This window comes from Gorilla gorilla, chromosome 23 (genome assembly GCF_029281585.2).
Source record: "Gorilla gorilla gorilla isolate KB3781 chromosome 23, NHGRI_mGorGor1-v2.1_pri, whole genome shotgun sequence".
Classification (NCBI taxonomy): domain Eukaryota; kingdom Metazoa; phylum Chordata; class Mammalia; order Primates; family Hominidae; genus Gorilla; species Gorilla gorilla.
Window position 1 is genome coordinate 44,587,908 of NC_086018.1, and position 18,951 is coordinate 44,606,858.

An 18,951-nucleotide genomic window follows, 5' to 3' on the forward strand; every position below is an offset into this window, starting at 1 on the left:
CAAATGTAGAAAGTAAAAATTCCTCTTCAAAGTTTCCCTTCTTGTTAAATAAATCATAAGTGCTAAAAATAATAGTTTCTTTGAAAAACTAACTTCCTTCAAGCCTCCTTGCTTTGTGCTAATAACTCTTTGTTAAGCCCTGGCCTATGTAGCTGTTAAACATGCTCACAGGCAACACAGTACATTCTATGTCCTTGAACCTTAACCAAGATATTTGTGCTGTACCTGCTCACAGGCACGCTCCCGCTTGCAGCCTATGCCCCTTCCCTATTTGGCATAAGCAACTTCCTCTTTTCCTTTGTCTTTCCATTACTTTTACCTTTTTAGAAAAGTTTTAAACTGTTAGCAATCGGGTTTTAGTTTAGATTGTGAGGTCTGGCTCTAGCCAACAGAGACAGGACACAGTAGCAGGGACAAACTGCGTAAGGGATAAAAATTGCTTCCCTCCTTTGTTCAGGTGTGCTCTCTCCATTGTTCCATCTGCGATGAGCACCCTTTCTGCAGAAAGTAAAAATGGCCTTGCTGAGATAATTAAATTTACGTTTGAGTGCTGTTTCTTTGCAGCACTGGGGAATGAGCACTCTGTTTCTAAATAAACATTTTACATAGAACACAAATATTCAAAGCACAGCACCCCCTCCCACCTGCTTATCACTCGGAGGCCTCCAGTCTATACCCAGAAGAGCACTGATGGGATCCTGTTGTTCCTGCTTGAAATCCGGCCATGGCTCCTTCCCGCCCTGGGATATGGGCTGTCCTTCATGGCAGCTCCTGCCTTTTCCCAGCTAAACAGAACAAGTGGAGCTCTCTCTCTTCCCACCAGGCCTTTGCATATGCTGTTCCCTCTGCCTGGAATCCTCTTCCTACTATCTTATCCTAGTTTACCTCTGGTCACTCCTTGGCCTCTCTTAGAGTATCACGGCCTCCAGGAAGCCTCCTCAGCCTTCTGTGGCTCTCTGTCTCATCATTGACCACACTGTGACTTCATTGCCTGCCTGCCTCTGCCTCTCTGTTGGATAAGAAGCTCCCTGAGGCCAGGGACCATCTTGAGTGTTCCTCCCTGACACATGTCCACAGCATAGGGCTTGGCACCAAGGAGAGGTCAGGATAAGTTCGTCCCTGGGGTGCTCTCAGGCTCAGTTCCATTCTCTAAAAATGATGAGGTTGGTTGGGCATGGTGACTCAGGTCTGTAATCCCAGCCATTTGGGAGGCCGAGGTGGGTGGATCACCTGAGGTCAGGAGTTCGAGATCAGCCTGGCCAATATGGTGAAACCCCGTCTTTATTAAAAATACAAAAATCAGCCAGGCATGGTGGCGCACGCCTGTGGTCCCAGCCACTGGGGAGGCTGAGGCAGGAGAATCACTCAAAGGCAGAGGTTGCAGTGAGCCAAGATTGAGCCACTGCACTGCAGCCTCGGTGACAGAGCAAGACTTCATCTCAAAAAATAAAATAAAATAAAATAAAAAAGATGAGGTTGTCCTGAATCCCTTCCCCCAGCCATGACCCTTATGGGATGCCTCTCACATGCCTGTAGCAGGGGAGACTGGGGGTGGACCGCCCGCTGACCCTCCCATGCCAGGGCGCAAGGACCCAGATGCATCTGGAGCTAAAACACTTCTAGCTCCTGGAATTTTCAGGCGTGGGAGGCAGGTGTCAGCGCAGGAGGGGCTAAGGAAGCACCACCTTCCCACTGATTACTGGCAGCAACCCAGTGCCAGGAGTGGTAGCAAAGGTGAGAGTGAGGCCGCCTCCTGGGAGCCCTGACTGTTGAGGAGTGGGACTGGGCCCCTCAGCTCTCTGGCTGGGACGCTGCCATCTCTGCGCCAGAGCTGAGAGCCACCAGCTGCTGCTCTGTTCAGTATCCTCCAGGAACCCCGACTCCCAGCCTGGGACTCTTCGCCCAAACCTCTCACTGCTCCAGATCCAGGGGCCTTCCTCCCTAGCCCTGGCCCCACCCCTTCTCCCCTAATCAGGATGAAAATAGCAACCGCCAGCACTTCCCAGTGCCATTTGGTGCCAGGTGCTGCCATCTCTGGGGGGTGGCGACGAGGTGATGTGGGGAACGGCCTGGAACCCAGAGTCTGCACACCCCGGGGCTTGGAGTGCTTCCTTCCCACCTCTCCTCGGTGGCCCCGGGCAGGTTCCTGAGCCCTCTGTACCTTGGCGTCCCGTGTAATAAAATATGCGGTTCTGTGCATGTGGAGTGACAACCTGGATACTAATGCCAAGGTACGAACCTTCCAGGTGCACCTGCTTGGTTCCAGGTCCCGTCTCAGAAGGTGAGGGGGGGCTGGGATGTGAACTCGGGTTGGCCTGCCCCTGACACACCCCTGCTTCTCACCGACTTATTTCCATGCCTTTGTTTGGCCACAGACAAACATAACATGATGGCCTTGAGGAGCCAGTGGACAGTGCAGGGGTGTCAGGCTATATGGAGACCGCTGCTTCCACTTGTCACCGGTTCCTCTCAAGTCCTGTCATCTTGCCCCCGATTCCCCTCAAGGCTCTGAGGCTGGGAGGCACGGGTCTGAGGGCCCCGCTGGCCCCTGGTGTGAGCAGGCTCCAAGCCTCCTTCCCAGGCCACCCACCAAGCTCAGGGCTCCGCTGTGCCCACTCGGAGCAGCCCTGCCCCGCCATCCCTGTGTCCAGTTCTGCTTTGAGCAGAGGAGTGGGGAGCTGGCGGTGGCCTTGCCATCACCAGCTATGTGACCCTTAGGGTCTGGCGGCCACTCTGAGCCTGTGCCCTCGTATGAGTTTGCCAGGGCTGGTGTAACCAACACCACAGACAGGCGGCTTACACAACAGAGCTTCATTTCCTCATGCTTCCAGAGGTTGAAAGTCCGAGATCAACGCGTCTGCAGGGCTGGTTCCTCCTGAGGCCTCACTCCTGGGAGTGCAGATGCCGCCTTCTCTCCATGTCCTCATGCAATCCCCCCTCTGTGTGTGTCCGTGTCCCCATCTCCTCCTTTTATGAGGACACATGTGCTGTTGGGTTAGGGCCCACCCTCAGGGCCTCATTTACCTTCATCGCCTCTTCAAGAACCCTGTCTCCAAATGCAGTCTCATTGGGAGGTATGGGAGTTAGGACTTCAACAGATGAATTTTTTGGGGGACACAATTCAGCCATAAACGCTGCTGTGTAAATGGGCTAATAGGATGGCTGTGAAGAGCCACGGAGCAGGGTGGTGGGCACCACGCAATATCAAGTGTCCCCCTTTGTGGGGTGTGTGGTCCATGTCTGTCCACCAAGGCAGGGGCTCTGTCTGACTCTCTGCACTTTACCAGTTTTGCGCCCCTACCAAGCAGGGACTGGGCACCCAGCAAATGTCTGGAGGGTGGGCTGGATATGAGGGGCTAGGCATGCTGGGTGCCCTCGTCTGGTTTCCCTTTGGCTTCTGCCTGCTCACTCCTAATCCTGGCCGTTCACGAAATGAACATTCCTTGGGCGCTTGCTCTGTGTCACGCTGTCTGGGGCAGCCCCTTTTCTGTTGGGGTACTGCCTGCCTCAGCCCCAGTGGTTCAGATGGCACTGCCAGTCACAGCACCCTGGCCTCTGCCCCCACAGTCCCCTTGGCTCAAGCGTGGCACATGACCAAGTAGGGTGATGAGAATCCTTCCAGGAGACTTGGTGGAGCGGTGTGGGGCAGGAGGGGGTCTCTCTTTGGGATCGCTGCTGTGAGGTTGGAGGCTTTTTCTCCACCGGGAGAAGCAGAGAGGTTCAGAGATGAGAGGTGAGAAGCAGCAGGTGTCCTGCTGGCAGACAGACTGCCACTGCTGCACCCGCACAAACAGGTTGCCTTTGGGGCTTGGCTGAGGTGAGTCATTTGTGTACAAAATGACCCTGACAATGACACATAGCCTGGCCAAGGTCTTGAGATGTGGGGACAGCAGCGAGGGACTCGCACAGGAAAGCTCTGGGCCTTTGCTCCCAGGAGCAGCTCACCTGGGCTGTCAGGGAGAGCGGAGAGAGGAGACAGGAAGGAGCACAATCAACAATGAAAACGATTAAAATGTGGTCACAGTGCTGGGGCAGGAGGTGCCCTAAGGGCCCCCGCCCTCCCCCAGAGCCTTGGCAGGTGGAGTCCGGGTTCATTTCTGACCAGGCTGGCTCAGGGCTTCCTGGAGTGGGCAGCTCTGGAGCTGGGCCTGGCAGGCTGGGTAGAGTTAGTGTAGGGCAGGTACCCCTGGGAGGATATGGCCAGAGTAGGGAGCGGTAGGCAGGAAAGTAGAGCTTGTGTTTGGGAAAAACAAATCCTGTTTCCCTGGAGGACAGAGATAAGGCAGGAAAGCCTGGAGGGTTTGGACAACGGGGAGGGGGAGCCAGAGAGGTCTGGCGGTCAGGCCCGGTGCTGGATGGGGGCTCTGGGCACAAATGTGAGTCATCTCCGCCATCCTGGGAAGTGACGGTCCTGCAGACAGCGCGCCATTGCACCCCATGCTGCCTGCGGAGGCACAGGACAGACGCCACTGGGCAGCCGTTGCGGAAGCGCTGGATCCTTTACCCTGAAATAACTGGGTCCCCAGTTCTGCAAACAGGAACCTGAGCCTTGGAGAAGTACAGCTCACCTGAGTACCTGCCTCTAACCCAGGTCCATCAGGGCTAGACCTGGAGGGGGATCAAAGAGAGGCCCTGAATCTTGCCACAGGGAGCTTCAGGTGCACTTGAGCTGGGGCCCTTGAGACAGAAGGAAGTGGGGAGGGCGGATCCAGGTCTGGAGTCTTTGGATTGAAAGGTTGGAGATGCCTGTGGGACTCCCAAGGTCAGTGAGTTGAGGGCAGGGCACTGGGGCAGGCAAGAGACTCAGGAAGGGCGAGGCAGAGCACAGAGGACCCAGTCTGGGGAGGGGGAGGCAGAGAGGGCTGGGCAAAAACAGCCTCCAGGCCTTGCCTATTTTCTCCACTCCGGTTCTCCTCCACCATCCCACCCCAACTCCCCGCAACCATCCTCCTGGGTAAGACACTAAAGCGTGTCCCCTAAACCTAGGGTTCTGCAGGGTGATCCCCTCTGCCCCTTCACTGAGCAGTCTCCTGTGAGCTAGACAGCCTTAAAGCGGGGTGGTGGGTGGTTTCTTCTAGAGGTTCCAAAACCCGGGGATAGGTGGGCTTAGAGTGGGTCCCCTCTACGGGTGTCCTGCCCCGCAGGTAGTGCCTGGGGAGATGCAGGGGTGTGGGTGAGATTCAGAGAAAGGGTGGGCCCAGAGGTCCAGATCCTGGGGACAGACAGCACCCCGGGCACCTTGGGATGGGCGCGCCAGGTACTGCGCGAGTCTAGCGGAGTTCGTGCTGCGTCCCGTACAGCGCGGGCTGCAGGTCCAGCTCCGGCGTGGGGCCGCGTCCGGCGCCCCGCGAGGCGGTCGAGGAAAGGCATTTCCACCCGGGACGCGGGTTTCCACCGGCAGCCCAGTCCCTGACCCACCTCTAGAAAGGCGGGCGGTCCCGCGGGGCGCGGGCAAGGCCACAGCAGCGAGCGTGCTCGTGCGCGGGTGAGCCCGTGGCGTCCGCCGTGGCAAGCGCGCGGACGGCGTGGCCGTGGCCGGCGGCGGCCGCGCGTGCGCGTGGGTGCGAGCGGCGGGGGCGCACGTGGCCACCCAAACAAAGGCCGCGCCGCGTGACCGAGCTCGCGCACGCGGACCCGCCAGGGCAGGCGCGCCCCCGCGGACCCCGAGCCGGCCGCGGGGCGGAGGCGGGGCCGGGGTGGCGCGCGGGGCGCGGCCCCTTTAAGGCGCGGCCCCTTTAAGGTGCGGCGCGGGGCGGGGCGGCGGCTGCGCAACGGGGCCGGGGGCGCGGAGACTCCGCGCAGCGGGACGCGAGCGCGCGACCTGGCGCCGCCGCCGCCGCCTCCGCGCTCGTGGCCGGGACCCGCGGGGCCGCCTCCTCCCGGCTCCCCGGCGCCGCTGGGCTCCCGGGCGGGCGGCAGGTGTAGCGCGGCCGGGCGGCCGGCGAGGGGGGCGCCGCGGCGGGTGGATGAGAGTTGGCCCCGATATCCGCTCAGGGTAAGCGGCGCGCGCGGACACCCACCCACCCCGACCTGGTTGCCCCGCGACCACTCTCCCTTCTGGGCAGGCGGCTCGCGACCCGGCGCACTCGGCCGCGCTCTCCCCGCCGCCGCCGCCGCCCGGGCCCGAGCCGCCGACCCTCCGAGCAGGGCCCTGCGCTGGCGCGCCCCGCACACGCCCCCGGGTCCCGCGCGTCACGGCTGCCCCCCGCGGGCACCTGCGGCCGCAGGTCCCGGTTCTGCCCGCCGGCTGGGGGAGACGAGGACATCCCGGGGTTGCGGGGCCCGGACTGGGGTGGGGGTCGCCGGACCGGGGGTCACCGACGCTGGGCCATTGGAGGGGGACGGTATCGGCCCGGGCCCGCCAATGTCGTCCTGCCGATCCACTCCCGGGTGGGACGGGAGAGGAGGAGGGCGCCCCAGCCCCTGCTTCCCTACAGACGATCTCTCCGAAAAGTTGTGGGTGCTTGTCCCCTGCGTGCACCCCACTTTCTGCCCTGTCTCCTCTCCCTTTGTTCGGGATGTTGAGCTCATGGGGCTCTGCTGGGGCGGGCTGGCACCTTGGCTGTAGCCCAGGCCCGTGCGCCTGCCAGAACGTGGGGTGCAGTGTGGCAACCCCGGCCTGAGGCCCCGCATGTCTAGAGCAGGACCTGCACCCCTGCCAGGCCCTGGACAAGGGAGGGAGGAGAGCCAGTTTGTCCTCAGCCGGGTGGGCTGGTGCCCCTGCCCTGTTGGCTGTGTGGCAGAAGGTGCAGCAGTGCCCCGGGGCCAGGGACCTGAGTGTGACTCCCCCAGAGCCAAGTCCACTTTTTCGGCTACTGCCAACCCTGCATCTCCTGAGGTAGGAAAGATTCGGTATGGGGGAGACCTTTTGTAAGATGGGGTTCCCTTCTTGCCTGTCTTGTGTGGGTTAGGAAGAAAATTCAGAGGTGTCTCTCCTACATGCCAAAAAGGAGGTGCCTGAGTCCCAGCCCAGTGCAGCCCTGCCCTGGGGCTGGGCTGGGAGGGAGGTCAGGGTCAGGGCTCTGTTGCCTCAGAAGTCGAGGGCAGCACTCCAGAGAGGAGTCTGGGACTTGCCTCCCTCACCCTCCTGCTCTGTGACCTTGGGCAAGGTAGTGAGCCTCCTGGGCCTCAGTTTCCTCACTAGCAAGTGGGCAGGGGCAGGTAAGAGGATCGAATGAGGTGATGTGGGCCTCCTCAGGCTGGGCTCGCCCTGAGTTGGGGTTCAGAATGGGTTTAGGAGGTCAGTCATGGCCTCTGCCCCGGGCGCTGTGGCTGAGCCTGAAGTCTGAAGTCTGTCTTCCTGACTTTTGTGTCCCAGGCCCATTTGGGGATGCACAGTCTGGCCAGGGTGTGTGTTCAGTTGCTGCCTCTGCCCCGTGCTGGGGTGAAACCACGTTCCCCTGTTGTTAGCTGGGACTCCCCAGATGAGTGACCTCAGTAACCCTGCCCCTCCTTCCTGCTGCACACCCTTCCGAAGACCCCTGCCTGGTCCAGGAAAGGGGCCCTGCCTGTCTTGCCTTCCTCCTGCCTTGGCAGCCGTGTGGACCCTTCTGCAGCACTTTGTGGTCCCGGGACAGACCTCTAAGCCCCACAGTCCTCACCGTTCCGGGCTCACAGGGAGATGCAGCTTGGTCCTGGAGCCTGGGAAGTTGGGCACCTGGGGTCTCAGTGGGCCACCAGCCCTCTGCTCTGCTGCTCTTTCCCCTCAGCTGCCCCTGTGGCTGATGCGTGGAGTGCGGCTGTCCCACCCATACAGCCTGGGGGCAGGCGGGGCCTGTCCGGTGCTGTCTGTCTTGCACTCTGGAGAGCTCGGGAAAGTCTCAAAGTTGTGGTGTTTCCACATAGCCCTGGGAGGCTGTTTATTCTGGGTCTCCTGCTGAGGGAGGTGGAGGACCCTTCACTGGGAAAGAACCAGGTGGTCTCTCTCCAAACCACCAGCCTTCCAGGCCTTCCCCTTAGTACCCTCCTCTTATCTGTGGAGCCTGGCGCCGGCGTCAGGTGACCTTTGCTCTCTGCTCTCCCAGGCTTCACCTTCACCAACTAGAAAACGAGGGAGGAGAATCAGAGCCGGTTTTCCTGAATCACCATTTCTGCTGTAGAATAGAATAGAATAGTGGTTCAGGCTCAATGAAAACAAAGTGTTATTGGAGCCTAGTGAGCCTCTGCTGCCAGGGAGGGCTGCCAGCCTGAAGCCTGTTTTCTCTTTGGAAAGAGTATCAGAGCAATGTTAGACATGTTACAGAAACAGCAGCACCCCACCTGACGGGTCCTGGTGACTTTCCTGTTATGGGACAACCTGGGGCCCCGATAGTCCCATGGTGTGATCTGTGTTAGTGATTGTGCCGTGTGCCCCCTCCCGTCCCTGGGAGCCACATGAAGCCCCCTTCCAGCTCCCCATGTTTCTCTGTTTGGGTATTTCTCTCTGGTAGCCGAATCTACTGGGGTTTGTTTGGCATTGGGGTTCCAGTCCTGTCATGACAGGGCTCCAGCCAGGGGCTCATTTTAGGAGGCTGCCCCATCTCGGGGAGCTGGGGAGGCGTCCCTGTATGTAGGCTTCTGTGTGTCAGGTTTGGGGTCTCCTGCCTAGTGGCCATGGTGGGGACTTGGGTATTTACAGAGCTCCTGTTGGTGTGGGTGTGTGCTGGCTGGGAGGGAAGACACCAGGGACTGGCTGGGTGGCCTGGTCACCCCCTGCCTGAGTTCCTGCCTCCTCCCCTGCAAGGCGGCCCAAGAGGCTGCTGCCTGGCCTCTTTAGGGGAAAGGAGACTGTCTCTGCAGAAAGCCCGGGGCAGCAGGGACAGTGTTGGGGTGTGTGGCAGAGCATCCCTGCTCCGACAGAAATTGACAGTGAATTGAGGGACAGAAGCTGTGGCCGGGTTTAGTGAGTAACAGGCAGAAGGCAGAGGGTGCTCGCTGGGAAGCAGCGTCTCTTGCCTGGCTTGGAGATGGTCATCTGCTGGGTGCCTCCGAGGTCAAGTGGACCACTCACAGTGCTTTCGAAGGCTTCTGGTTTGGGCATCCCACAGGCTGGCTTGGGGTCTCTTTGGCACCACGGTGGGTTTAGATCTGCCTTTTCTTTGCCTTTTGGTGGCACAGCAATGGTCCTGAAAAATACTGCTTGTAAAGGAGTAAAAGTTCAAGTCTTCCACCGTCAGGTGTGGCTGGGGGGTCTGGGAGGAGGCCTGGATCTCCCAAGGGGACAGTTACGTGAACAGAGTGTCACAGGCCTAACCCAGCCCAGCAGGTGGGGCCCAGGCCAGCCTGTCACCTGCTTGGAGCCCTTGGCTGCTGGGGAAATGTAATAGTTTAACTTGAGAACTTAGAGGCAGGTCACTCAGACTCTCTTAGAGACAGAGATGGCGCAAGAAAATGTGGGTTTCGCTGGGCGCGCTGGCTCACGCCTGTAATCCCAACACTTTGGGAGGCCCAGGCGGGCAGATCACCTGAGGTCGGGAATTCAAGACCAGCCTGACCAACATGGAGAAATCCCCACGTCTACTAAAAATACAAAAAATTAACCAGACGTGTTGGCGCATGTCTGTCATCCCAGCTACTTGGGAGGCTGAGGCAGGAGAATCACTTGAACCTGGGAGGCAGAGGTTGGGGTGAGCTGAGATCGTGCCATTGCACTCCAGCCTGGGCAACAAGAAGGAAACTCCGTCTCAAAAAAAAAAAGAAAAGAAAAAAGAAAATGCGTGTTTCCCTAATTGGAGAAAGCCCTGTTGTTTTGCCTTTGGTATCTCGGCATGTGGCAGAGGCCTGGGCGGACACTTTGGGCTGGTAATTCGCCACTAATGACAGTCCCGTCTACAGGGCTACTGTTCTGATTGTTTGGCGTTTGAGTTATAACCTAGGGCTGTGATTATGTTTAAGCCCAGTGATTAAAGTCCCCTGTGGTTACACAGGAAAGGCGGGAAGTACCGGCCTATCAAAAACATTAATAATAGTAATAGAAATCACTCATTCTGCACAGCAGGCGTGCGCTGAGTGTTTCACATGAATTGTCTCAACCAAGTCTGCAGAGCACACAGCTTCACCCCATTTTACAGATGAGGAAACTGAGGCACCGGGAGGCAGTGCCACTTGCCTAAGTCCCCAGTTCGTTCCCGAGCAGAGCTGGGATGTGCACGTGGGTCGCTTTGCCCCCAAGGCTATGCTCATAAACATTGCAGCCTTTCTGCCTTCCTGATAACCCTCCTCTAAGGGGGGTTTTGTGAGACAAATATCAGCAATAAACTTAAAGTCATGATGAGACTTCTCTTTTTGCTGTCAACTGTGCAGTAAATAGCAAGATTCGGACAGCATGTCCTGCTCGGGGCCAGACAGCCCTCTAAGCATGAGACATGATTTATTTTCGTACCAACTGGAGGTCGGTGCTCTTGTTAGCTGCATTTCACACAGGAGGAGGCCCTGGCACAGAGCCATTCAGCAACTTGCCCAGGGCCGCAGGTTGCTGCATGGTAGAGGTGGGCGTGGACCAATGGGCTGTGCTTCTAACCTAAGCCCCATATGCACGGGGGTTGGGTGGAGAGCGTGCTTGATCCTGCTGCTGTGTGTTCTTGGGCAAGACACCTAACCTCTCTGGGCCTCAGTTTGGTCACCTGTAAACGAGGGCCTTGGCCTAGGGTGTAGAAGCCAGAGCTTGAGAGCTGGCTCTGGCCTGAGGTGGCCGCGTCTGCACCACCTCCCACAGGGAGGCCCAGGTGGGTGGAGAGGCCTGGCTGCCACTTCCCTAGAGGAAGCAGGTCTACCGAGGAGCAGTGCTGGGGCCTTGGCTGGGGCTGGGTGGGGCTGGGTGTGGATGCCATGGGTGGTGGAGGAGTGAGGGCTTCTGGGATGCACTTTGCAGCGGCCGAGTCACTGCCCTCTGTGAAGTGAGGTCCAAGGAGGCAGAGCGTGGGGCTGCTGGGAAACTGTGAAGCTTTTTGCTTGGTGAATTGTTACTTGTCCCTGGGGAACAGGAGGGACAAGAGACTCTGCTTGGGACTCTGTGCCACCAAACTCCCGAGAAGCTGCAGTGGGAGAAGCTGAATGCTGGGCAGTGAGAAGTGAATGCTGGGCAGGAGGCTCCAGGAAACGGCTCGGCCTCTCTTGGTCGGTTCCCCTGCCGGCCGTTCCTGGGACCTCTCTGCTCCACGTCCCCTCTCCAGGGAGGCCTCCCATGAGTGCCGCAGCTGTGCCTCTGCTGTCACTGCTCTCCTCTTCCTGAGGTTCTTGTTTGTCTACTGTTTACCATGCTTCCCTTCTAGAAGGTGGGCTCCTGAAGTTAGGGGTCTCTGCTCATGTCCAGCGACCTGGAGCGGCACCTCATTGTGCCTGGTATCCTGGGACCCTGGCTCGGGTCTGAGCTGGGCTGTGGAGTTGGGTCGGGCCAGGAGCCAGGCTGGCAGTGAATTTGTTTGTTCCTCACTCTTGGTGTTGACCTTGGCCACCTGGCTGAGGTGTGTTTGTCAGCGTCTTTATTGAGGTGTAATTCACACACCATACAACACACTCATTGAAAGTGCACAGTTCGCGGACTTTTAATACATTCACCAAGTTGTGCAGCCATCACCACAATTGAAACCCAAACAAGAACCTGGGCCTTCTAGACACTTTAGACACTCCCTGGACCCTTCCTCCCTGCCCGTGGCGACCACCTTTCTCTCTCTCTCTTTTTTTTTTGGAGATGGAGTTTCGCTCTTGTTGCCCGGGCTGGAGTGCAATGGCGCGATCTCAGCTCACCACAACCTCCGCCTCCCGGGTTCAAGCGATTCTCCTACCTCAGCCTCCCAAGTAGCTGGGATTACAGGCATGCACCACCATGCCTGGCTAATTTTGTATTTTTAGTAGAGATGGGGTTTCACCATGTTGGTCAGGCTGGTCTCGAATTCCTGACCTCAGGTGATCCACTTGCTTCAGTTTCTCAAAGTGCTGGGATTACAGGTGTGAGCCACCACACCCAGCCAACTCTATTTTTTAAAAACTGTTTTAGATTTATAGAAAAATTGCAGAGATAATACAGAGTTTCCAAATTATCGCTACCAACAGTTGCAGTTTGTCTGGTGATTAACATCTTACATTAGTGTGATAGGTTTGTTACAATCCATGGACTAATATTGATACATTATCATTAGCCAAAGTACATAGTTTGTTCAGATTCGTTAGGTTTTACCTAACGTCCTTTTTCTGTTCCAAGACTGCATCTAGGGTCCCAGATGACATCTAGCTGTCATGTCTCCGTAAGCTCCTCTTTGCTATGACAGCTTCTCAGACTTTTCTTAGTTTTGATAACTCTGACAGTCTTAAGAAATAGTAGATGTATTGTGGGATCTCCATCCATTGAAATTTGTCTGTTTGGACAATTGGAATTCCTCTATTGGAATTTGGATGTATTTCTCTTGGTGAGACTGGGGCCCTGCCTTAGCAGGAGGAAGACCACAGGGGCGTGGTGCCCTCTTACCGCGTCACGCCAGGCGCATGCCTTCAATGTGGCCCGCGGCTGCTGGTGCTGACTTGGCCACCCGCCTGAGATGTGTTTGTCAGGGGTCTTCGCGGCAGTTCTTGTGTTTCCTCCCTCCAGTACTGTTGCCTTTGGGAGGAGGTCACTACACGCAGCCACACTTAAGGGCTGGGGAGTCACGCCTGCCTCCTTGAGGGCAGAGTGGCTGCGTCACTGATGTGGCCTTCTTGTTCAGGGGGGTCTGTCTCTTCTCCCCATTTATCAGTTTATGCAGCCGCTTACTTATCCGCGTGGGTTCGTGGATACTCATTTAATCCTCTAGGTCAATGCGGAATGCCATTATTTTGTTTGCTCACTTGTTCCAGTGCCGGCCGTCGGGTTCCCTGGGTGCACCCCTTCACAGTGGGTGGTGTGAGTCCTTCCTCACTTTCTGGCCCTGTGAGATGCTCCAGGCTCAGCTTGTCCATCCCCTGCCCAGGCCTAGAGTCAGCCCCTTCTGCAGGGAGCCTGGGTTCGTTTTGTTGGAGGGTAGAATCGGAAACCAAGATCCAGGTAGCGGGTGCGCTCATCACTACCGGGGTGTCATTGCTTCTGGGCCCTCTCAGCTGACAGCAAGGAAATGCACGCGTGAGCTGACGCGCACGTATGTACATGTCTCTGCCTGTGTCCGCGTGTAGCCTCCTGTACCTGTATTGAGCAAAGTGTGAGTTCGCGCCGCTGATGAACTCTGATCCGTTTCCTACATGGATCTTTCTCGTCTCCTTTCTTGCTGATCAATTCGTGTCTATTCAAGCAGCAGGAAGCCAGACTCCCACCGCTTGCCACTCATCTACTTAATTGTTAGTACCGGTGTGTCTGCGTAGTGGGACTGGAGTTGTTAGTGGGACCCCTCGGGAAGCAGTTCCCGATCCCTTGGCTTCGAGCCCGGGCTCCCGGTATGCTGCCGCAGCATGGCTGGCTGGGGCTGGGGAGGGGCCGCCACCTCCCCAACATGATTCCACGACTTAGAGGGAAGAGGGGAGGGAGGCTGCAGGAGAACCAGGGACTTCCCTGCTGTGCTTAGTCAGCCTGGCCCCGCAGGGACGGGCACGGGCTTGGCATTGCTTTGAGATGTGAAAGTGGGGCTGACTTAGAACGCATCCCGGAGTCCGGCCTCCTCGGGGAAGGAGGAGAAAGGCTGCCGGCGGGACGCTTTAGAGCTCAGACAAATCTCCGACTCCATCCTGGCCAGGTCTGTCCCCTCTCTGCCTCTGAACTTGCCACCCTGGCAGGGGACGGCCTTTGAAACGATCTACAGAGCCGCATCTGCTGGCCTTTCTGTTTAAGCGTCTTTCATTCAGGAATACGTCAGGCCCTTGCAGAAGTTTTGGGAAGAGAGAGAACCAGGTGGTCACTCCTCATCTGCTGGTTTGTCGGTGGTGTTTTCCAGGCAGCATTTTGGGGATCTGAGTGGAGCCTGTCTTTTTTCTTTTCTTTTTCTTTTTTTTAGATGGAGTTTTGCTCTTGTTGCCCAGGCTGGAGTGCAATGGCGTGATCGTGGCTCATTGCAACCTCCACCTCCCAGGTTCAAGTGATTCTCCTGCCTCAGCCTCCCGAGTAGCTGGGACTACGGGCACGCACCACAACGCCCAGCTAATTTTGTATTTTTAGTAGAATCGGGGTTTCTCCATGTTGGTCAGGCTGGTCTCAAACTCCTGACCTCAGGTGATCCTCCTGCCTCCGCCTCCCAAAGTGCTGGTTATAGGCGTGAGCCACCGCGCCCGGCTGCCTGTCTTGTTTTCTTGATGTTGGGTTAACTTCGGCCCTAGACCCAGGAAGCCTCCGGTCACAGCACCCCAAGGCCCTTGCCTGGAATACAAGACTTTCACCCTTGTGTTCGCGGTCCCATGAGGGGTGCTGGCCTCTTATCACCTGTCCCGGGCACCTGAATGATGCTTCTGCCTTCAGGGCACACATGGTGGGAGGGAGCTTCTGGGAGGTGGAAAGGTAAAGAGAGCCTGGTCTATGGGATGGGGAAGGGCCTGACCCTGCCAGGGAGGGAGTGACACGGAGGGCTCCCTGGAGTGATGAGGGAGGGGCACAGGAGTTTATAGGACACATGAGTGGGGATGGCTTGAGACCGGCCTCTCAGGTCAGCTTGTTAAAGGTCAGCCTCTGTGCAAGGCTCCTGGAGACCCAACCAGCATGTGCCTGCGGCTCCTCTAGGGCTAGGACTGAGGTTCAGCCACGTCTTGGGTGCAGTGGGATACCTGGCTCCTTTGTCTGCCCCCAAAGACCCTTGTCTCTGTGCTATGGGGCTAGGCCCTCCCATGACCCCCATGTTTCCCCAACCCTATGGAGTGTGTCTGAGGAAGCAGGTGGAATTGGCCTGGTTCCCCCAGTCTGGGACCTAGAGCAGAGCCCGGGGAGCCAGGGCTGCCCTCGCTGGGGATGCCAGCATTCTTGGGAATGCAGCTTAGGGGGTGGCCCACTTGCCTGCCTATGCCCTTACCTGGGGCCAGCCTCCTGCCTTCCCGCTGACCGTGTCTCCCTACTTGCCCTGGCTCCTCCCCACCACCCCACGTGCCCCACCCCCATCCTCACTGGGCCCCACTGGCGCCTCCCTGCTTTCCAGGTTGAGATTGGTGGGCTGGCTCAGTCCGGTGCGATGGTCGGAGGCATTTGCCGGGTGACGCTGGCTCGGAGGGGCTCTGTCCCCTCCTCTGTCTGCCCTCTCCTCCCCAGCCCAGGGCAGCCCTGGCTCCCCGGTCTCTGCTCTAGGCCCCAGACTGGGGGAGCCAGGCCAATTCCACCTGCTTCCTTAGACACACTCCATAGGGTTGGGGAAACGTGGGGGTCATGGGAGGGCCTAGCCCCATGACACAGAGATGAGGGCCTTCAGGGGGCAGACGAAGGAGCCAGGTATCCTACTGCACCCAGAGCTCTGGTGTGGCGGAATTGCTGGTGGGGTCTCAGCTTCTCAGGGCGACTGGCTGCTGTCCCTGTTGGGACATGAGTTGGGGGGAACCCCTACCTGTCTGCTGGGGAAAGCGGCCCTGGGGTGAGCCTGAGCAGTGACAGCCTGCAGGGTCCTCTGTCTTCCTGCCCTGCAGCTGACGAGGAGGGAGCTGAGGCCCTGCAGCTCTGAGGGCACTTGGGACCTGGATGGGCAGAGGTAGAAAGGTGTGTGTAGACCTTGGCCCCTGGGTGGGGAGTTTGGCGTTTAAAAGTCTGAAGCAACACCCTCACCCCATCAGTGTCCCAGAACCCAGCCTCTTACCCGGGAAGAACCGGACCGTAACTACCCCGTGATGCTGGACAAAGGCCGTGCTGATGGTCGCCTACTTCCTCGCATGCTTTCTCAGCCCACTCTGCGCCCAGTGGCTCTTGTTTGCCACAGAACCCTGATGAAGTGGATTATCCCCTGCCCTGGGGGAATGCTCAGCTGACAACAGGAGTGGACCCCGCGAGAGTGGAGGCCCCTGTGATCTGTGGAGCGTGTGTGCCCGCTGGGCTGTGATGAGCCAGTGATCTGGGGCTCTGGAGTAGAAGGTGACATTGTGTCCCCAGCCACTGCTGGACCCCAGCAAGGTGTGTGAATCATTTCACACATTCTCCACCCAAGAAGTGAAACTGTCAGGTTTAAGTGTGTGGGGGTGGGAAGGGGAAGTCTGTTCCAAAAGCCCAGCTGTCCGGAGTGACACCGGGCCATCAGCTCTGGGAGGCGGAGGCCCTTTGGGGTCCTGTTCCGGCTTCAGTGCCCAGGTTTGTGTCTATTGCTTGCTTTCTGTAGCCCTTCTCTTCCAACTAGGAGGATAGTCAGGGTCTGACAAAGGCTTGAGGGGGAGGGCCTCCACCAGCAGCATACCTGGCAGGCAGCCCAGGCCGGGGCGGGGGGCCAGTGGGCTGGATGGGGGTCAGTGGGCAAGGCTCCGTCCTGTCCTGTCCTGTCCTGTCCTGTGGGAGAAGCCTAGGCAGGCACACTCAGCCAACCCCAGCTCGGGAGGGAGGGACCCAGAGGCACTGGCCCGAAGTAGGGTTGAAACAGGTGGAACTGACTGGTGGTCGTTGCTGGCCCCTGGAGCCTGACGTGCCTAACAGTGGAGGTGGCAGATGTTTGGTGGAGAGGAAGTGAAACAGGCGTGTGCACCAGAAGCCCGGGCGTCGGGGTGGGGCCGCGGGAGGATGGTACAGGGCTCCTGATCCTCCCTGTCTGGGCAGACGCACTCACATCACAGGTTGGCAAAAGGCCTGAGGGTCCAGGGGGCCAGGGCCTGGTCAGGAGGGGCACAGGCGGGGAGGGAGTGGGTGGTGTCTACTTGGCTCTAGATGTTGCGTTTAGAGAGAGACTCTGGGACAGCCCCAGCCCTGGTGGAGCCCCATGGAGCCGCCTTCGGGGGCTCTGTCCCAGAGTCTCTCTCTAAACCCAACATCTAGAGCTGTGACTCAGAGTAGGCAGGCCCTGGGGGGTCACCCCCAGCCACCCCATCTGCTGTCAGAACCTAGGAGCATGGGAGAAGCCAGGTAACCCCAGTGACTGCCCAGCGTCCCCCACAACCCGATGGATGAGGAGCCAGTAGGTCAGGAGGGGCAGAGCTGAGGTCAGCACACCTCCGTTCCTGTCTGGCTGTCCGTCTTCCATCCCTCCAGGCAGCACCACGCAAGGGCAGGGAGGTGGCAGGCCTGCTGAGCTCTGTGGATGCGGGGCAGACCCAGCTGGCTTGTTGGAGCACCCTCCCCGGGCGAGTGCTGTTCATATTGGTATCTGCGGAGTGGGTCAAACCACTACAGAGGGCAAAAGGGGAGCTGTGGCCTCTGGCCAGCCACATTCTAAGCTTTTAAAAGGCCCCACCCCGTCCCTTGCAGTCTTAGCCATCAGCTGCCTTTGGAGAATGAGCGATCTGAAGATGTTCCTGGTTGGGGGGCAGGGGTGGCCAGTGCTCCTGGAGCTGCGGGGTGCCCACCCTTTCGTCCGTCCTCCTTCCCCGGCCTGATCCAGGAGCCCCAGCACCGCCCTCTCCATCCCCGGGGTCCTTAGGCTTCCCTGACACAGGTCTCAGGAGGGCATGTGACACTGGCGTCGGTCCGGGCTGGGCAGAGCCTGGATGTGGCCCAGGCTGGGCTGGAGCCGAAGCCTTTCTTCTCAGGTCCTGTCATAGCTGTGGGGCCTGGGGCTGGTGACCCAGCCTCTGCCAGCGTCCCCCCACCCCCTCCCACAGTAAGGTTGGTGACAGCAAAGTTCTCATAAACATTTGAGATGTCCTGTGCTGGCCCGTGGCAGTGCAACCACAGCTCATAACTGTGGCGCTCGGCAGAGGGCTGGGTACGCAGTAGGTGCTCCGTCAGTACTGATGGGAGAAGCAGGGACGGCAGGGGGCGGGGGGACCTGGATGGGCGACACTCCCCAGCCTGCTGGTGCTCCAGGGAGGACCTTTTCAGAGCTGGGAGACCCTGGCTCAGTGTCCTTGTCCCTCCAGTCGCTGCTGCCTTCCCGAAAGCCCTGGAGCCTTGTTAAAGAGGGCAGCCCTGGCTCCTAGGGGGAGTCCTGGGTTTGGGGGCGGCTCTGATATGGGGGAGCCGTGGGTGTGGGGGCAGCTCTGATATGTGGGGGAGCCCTGGGTGTGGGGGCAGCTCTGATATGTGGGGGAGTCCTGGGTGTGGGGGCAGCTCTGATATGGGGGAGCCGTGGGTGTGAGGGCTGTGCCTCACGTGCCCCGAGGGCAGATGGCCCAGTGTGGGGCTGGGCTGTTTGGGGGGATGGGGAGGGCTGCCCAGGGAGAAGGTGAGTGGGTGGCCCTATTATCTGAAGACCTGCTGGGGCCAGGGGATGTGGGGGGTGGCTGCCACCTCTGCAGTGACCCTGGAAGGGCCCATGCTGCCCCTGCTTTGCAGGTGAGTAAGCGGGTGTCTGAGAGTTCCGAGCTCTGCCTGCAGGGCCCATGCCCTGTGGCTACCCCCCAGTCCCGCTCTGTTTGCTTTATTTAAGTATTTTAGAAGATCACTCGTCAGCCTCATGGGGTGGATCCTTAACTCTTCTGGCCCAGCCCACTCCTCAGGTTTCTAGGTGACCCACCTGCTTTGTGTGCACCCTGAGGCCTGCTGCACTGCTAGGACCTCAGCCCCTGCCCTGCTCCCCTGCAGCCTGACTGCCTCCCCTCCCTCAGGCCCTCAGAGAGGCCTCCTGTCAACACCCTTTCTGCAGCTTTCTCCCTACCCCTTCAGCCAGCTCCCCTCGTGGCCCTCCCTGCTGCCTGGTTCCTGCGGCATGTATTGGTGGGGAGGCCGTGTCGCCTCCTGTAACTCCCACGACAGTCTTGCAGGATGGGTCCTGGCCTGGTTGGGAGCCCTGAGTCTGGATGATTCCTGCCCACTGTTGGCCTGGGTGGGCAGAGCTGTGGCAGTCAGGAGAGCCTTGGCCTGGGGGGGCCAGAGCCCTGCCCCCACATCTACACCAGCTACTGGGCCGCCTGGACAGCCCTGTGCCCTGCGTGCCTCCTGCGTCCAGAGGGGCCGAGCTGGGAGTCTGGCTG

General features: G+C 58.8%; 1 protein-coding gene across 2 annotated transcripts in view; it reads left to right on the plus strand.

Moving 5' to 3' along the window:
- The first annotated feature begins 5,785 nt into the window (after window positions 1-5,785).
- GRAMD4 (GRAM domain containing 4) overlaps window positions 5,786-18,951 on the plus strand; it is a 134,162-nt gene continuing 120,996 nt past the window's right edge. Inside the window, exon 1 of one of the 2 annotated variants that reach the window (XM_063704573.1) lies at window positions 5,786-5,995. In XM_063704573.1, coding sequence (XP_063560643.1) covers window positions 5,967-5,995 — 29 coding nt within the window. In that variant the 5' untranslated portion in view covers window positions 5,786-5,966. The remainder of the gene's footprint in view (window positions 5,996-18,951) is intronic. The other variant, XM_063704572.1, reaches the window with a different exon arrangement.